This window comes from Aptenodytes forsteri, unplaced genomic scaffold, assembly GCF_000699145.1.
Source record: "Aptenodytes forsteri isolate BGI_AS27 unplaced genomic scaffold, ASM69914v1 Scaffold506, whole genome shotgun sequence".
Classification (NCBI taxonomy): Eukaryota; Metazoa; Chordata; class Aves; order Sphenisciformes; family Spheniscidae; genus Aptenodytes; species Aptenodytes forsteri.
Window position 1 is genome coordinate 136,473 of NW_008793946.1, and position 1,886 is coordinate 138,358.

Here is a 1,886-nt window from a genome sequence, read left to right on the forward strand (position 1 = left end):
CCCCCCCCCCCCCCCACTCCTGTGGCTCCCATTCAGAGAAGGAAGGCCTCAGCACAGCACTCTCCTGCCAGGACACGGGGGATCCCCCGTTCTCCTGGACACACCCCCCCCTGCCCCCCCCGAGCACCACCTTACCTCCCTCTGTGTCACGACCCTCCTTCCCCGGCGCTGCCGTGCCGCCGTCCCCAGGCAACGCAGGCTCCAGGCTGGCTGTCAGCGGTGGGAGAAGCGGGCAGGAGGGCTCTGCCTCCTCGCTTGTCCCCAGACAGCCCCGCTCCCTCGCTGTGTCCTCGTCTCCTCTCTGACCAGCTGCCCCAGGCAGGGTGCGGGGCGGGGCGAAGGAGAACGATGCTGGGACACAGCGTGCCCAAACCTGCCCCCGTAGCGTGGCCTGCTCAGCACTGCCAACGGAGCCATCGGCACCTTTAGGGTTTGTCCAGCGCGAGAGGTGTGAATAACCTGCCTGGACGCTGCTCCCCGGGACTCGCACGTCTCCCTCGTCCCTGAATTTCTTCCCGTCCGTTTCCCGAGATCGGGGCGGCTGGAGGGTGGGAGGGAGAGACCGAACCTGAGCCCGCCACGTGGTGAGAAGAGAGGGGAGACAGCTTGTTCGTGAGAGCCCAGCCTACAGAGCAGGGGCAGAGCACAGCTCTGCATCGGCGTGCTAGAAGCTGGCAGGAGCTGCTGTCGGTTTGACCCTGCTTTGGGTTTCCTGGCAGAGGAGGTTTGTGAGGTGCAAGGGGGGGGGTGCATGCCGCCCTGCCAAACGAAACCTTCGCTCCCCTTCCAGGTCCCGGCTGTAGGGAGAGGCGACGCTGAGCCCCTCGGCTCCCGACCATGAGCTGGCTCTGCCGCTGGGGATGCCGGGGCTGAGGGCTCCAAGCCCCGGAGAAGGAAGATGCTCCAGACCAGCAACTACAGCCTGGTGCTGTTCCTGCAGTTCCTCCTGCTTTTCTACGACCTCTTCGTCAACTCCTTTTCGGAGCTGCTCCGCACGGCCCCCGCCGTCCAGCTCGTCCTCTTCATGTGAGTGCCAGGCGGGCGTAGCGGGTGGCGTGGTGGGGCAGGAGGGCTGGGGTCTCACTGCGTCTCTCTCCTCCTGCAGCATCCAGGACATCGCTATTCTCTTCAACGTCATCATCATCTTCCTCATGTTCTTCAACACCTTCGTCTTCCAGGCCGGGCTGGTCAACCTCCTCTTCCACAAGTTCAAGGGGACCATCCTGCTGTCGGCGGCCTACCTGGCGCTCAGCATCTCCTTCCACATCTGGGTGATGGTAGGCTGGGGTGGGCTCAGGGCTGCCGGCTTCTCCCGAGGGCAGGCAGCACGGGCAGCGGTCTGCTTGCTTTGCTGGCCTCAAGCCCCTGCTCCCTTCAGTCCCTCTCCCGTGAGAGGAAGGCCACGATCTACCACCACAGGGACAGTTCGGTGTCCCCCTGCGATTCCCTGTGCGATACCCCCCCCCCCCGTAGGCATTCCCCCCCGTAGGCATTGGGCTGGAAGGGAGCTGCCCCCGTGCCGGCCCCTTCCCTGAGGGCTGTGACCTGCTGGAAAATCCTCTTTCCCCAGGGGAAGCCCAGCAGCTCCGGCTCTGTGCTGGCACAGAAACCCACGCTGGGGTAATCCCCGCTGAAGTCCGTGACAGCAGCTCCTGGTTTACCTGGGATTAATCCCCAGCAAACACCAGCGCTCAGAGCCTGGGGGCAGCCCCCTCCCCGCTGGCATCAAGCAGCGCCGAGGGCTGTCAGGGGTCCTGGCTCTGTCCAGGCAGCATCTTTCCCCTTCTCTCCCTCGTCTAAACTCCCTTCTGTCCCCCGAAAGAGCGGCCCACACGCCCTGCCCAGCCCCTGGGCACCCCTCCTCCATCGGGCTCTCGTCCCCGCCC

At 65.3% G+C, this 1,886-nt stretch overlaps 1 protein-coding gene across 1 annotated transcript; it reads left to right on the forward strand.

Moving 5' to 3' along the window:
* The first annotated feature begins 819 nt into the window (after positions 1–819).
* Positions 820–1,489, forward strand: TMEM138 (transmembrane protein 138). The gene is made up of 3 exons (XM_009275990.2): positions 820–1,026; positions 1,106–1,277; positions 1,379–1,489. Exons 1-3 carry the CDS (start codon positions 899–901, stop codon positions 1,487–1,489), a joined length of 411 nt encoding a protein of 136 aa, XP_009274265.1. The 5' UTR covers positions 820–898.
* Positions 1,490–1,886: the final 397 nt, after the last annotated feature.

Bases quoted from the DNA above. Each gene is read 5' to 3' on its own strand.
- TMEM138 (XM_009275990.2), top strand. From the start codon at position 899: ATGCTCCAGACCAGCAACTACAGCCTGGTGCTGTTCCTGCAGTTCCTC. The intron at 1,027-1,105 runs GTGAGTGCCAGG...CTCCTCCTGCAG, and splicing joins GTCCAGCTCGTCCTCTTCAT to CATCCAGGACATCGCTATTC. The intron at 1,278-1,378 runs GTAGGCTGGGGT...TGCTCCCTTCAG, and splicing joins CCTTCCACATCTGGGTGATG to TCCCTCTCCCGTGAGAGGAA.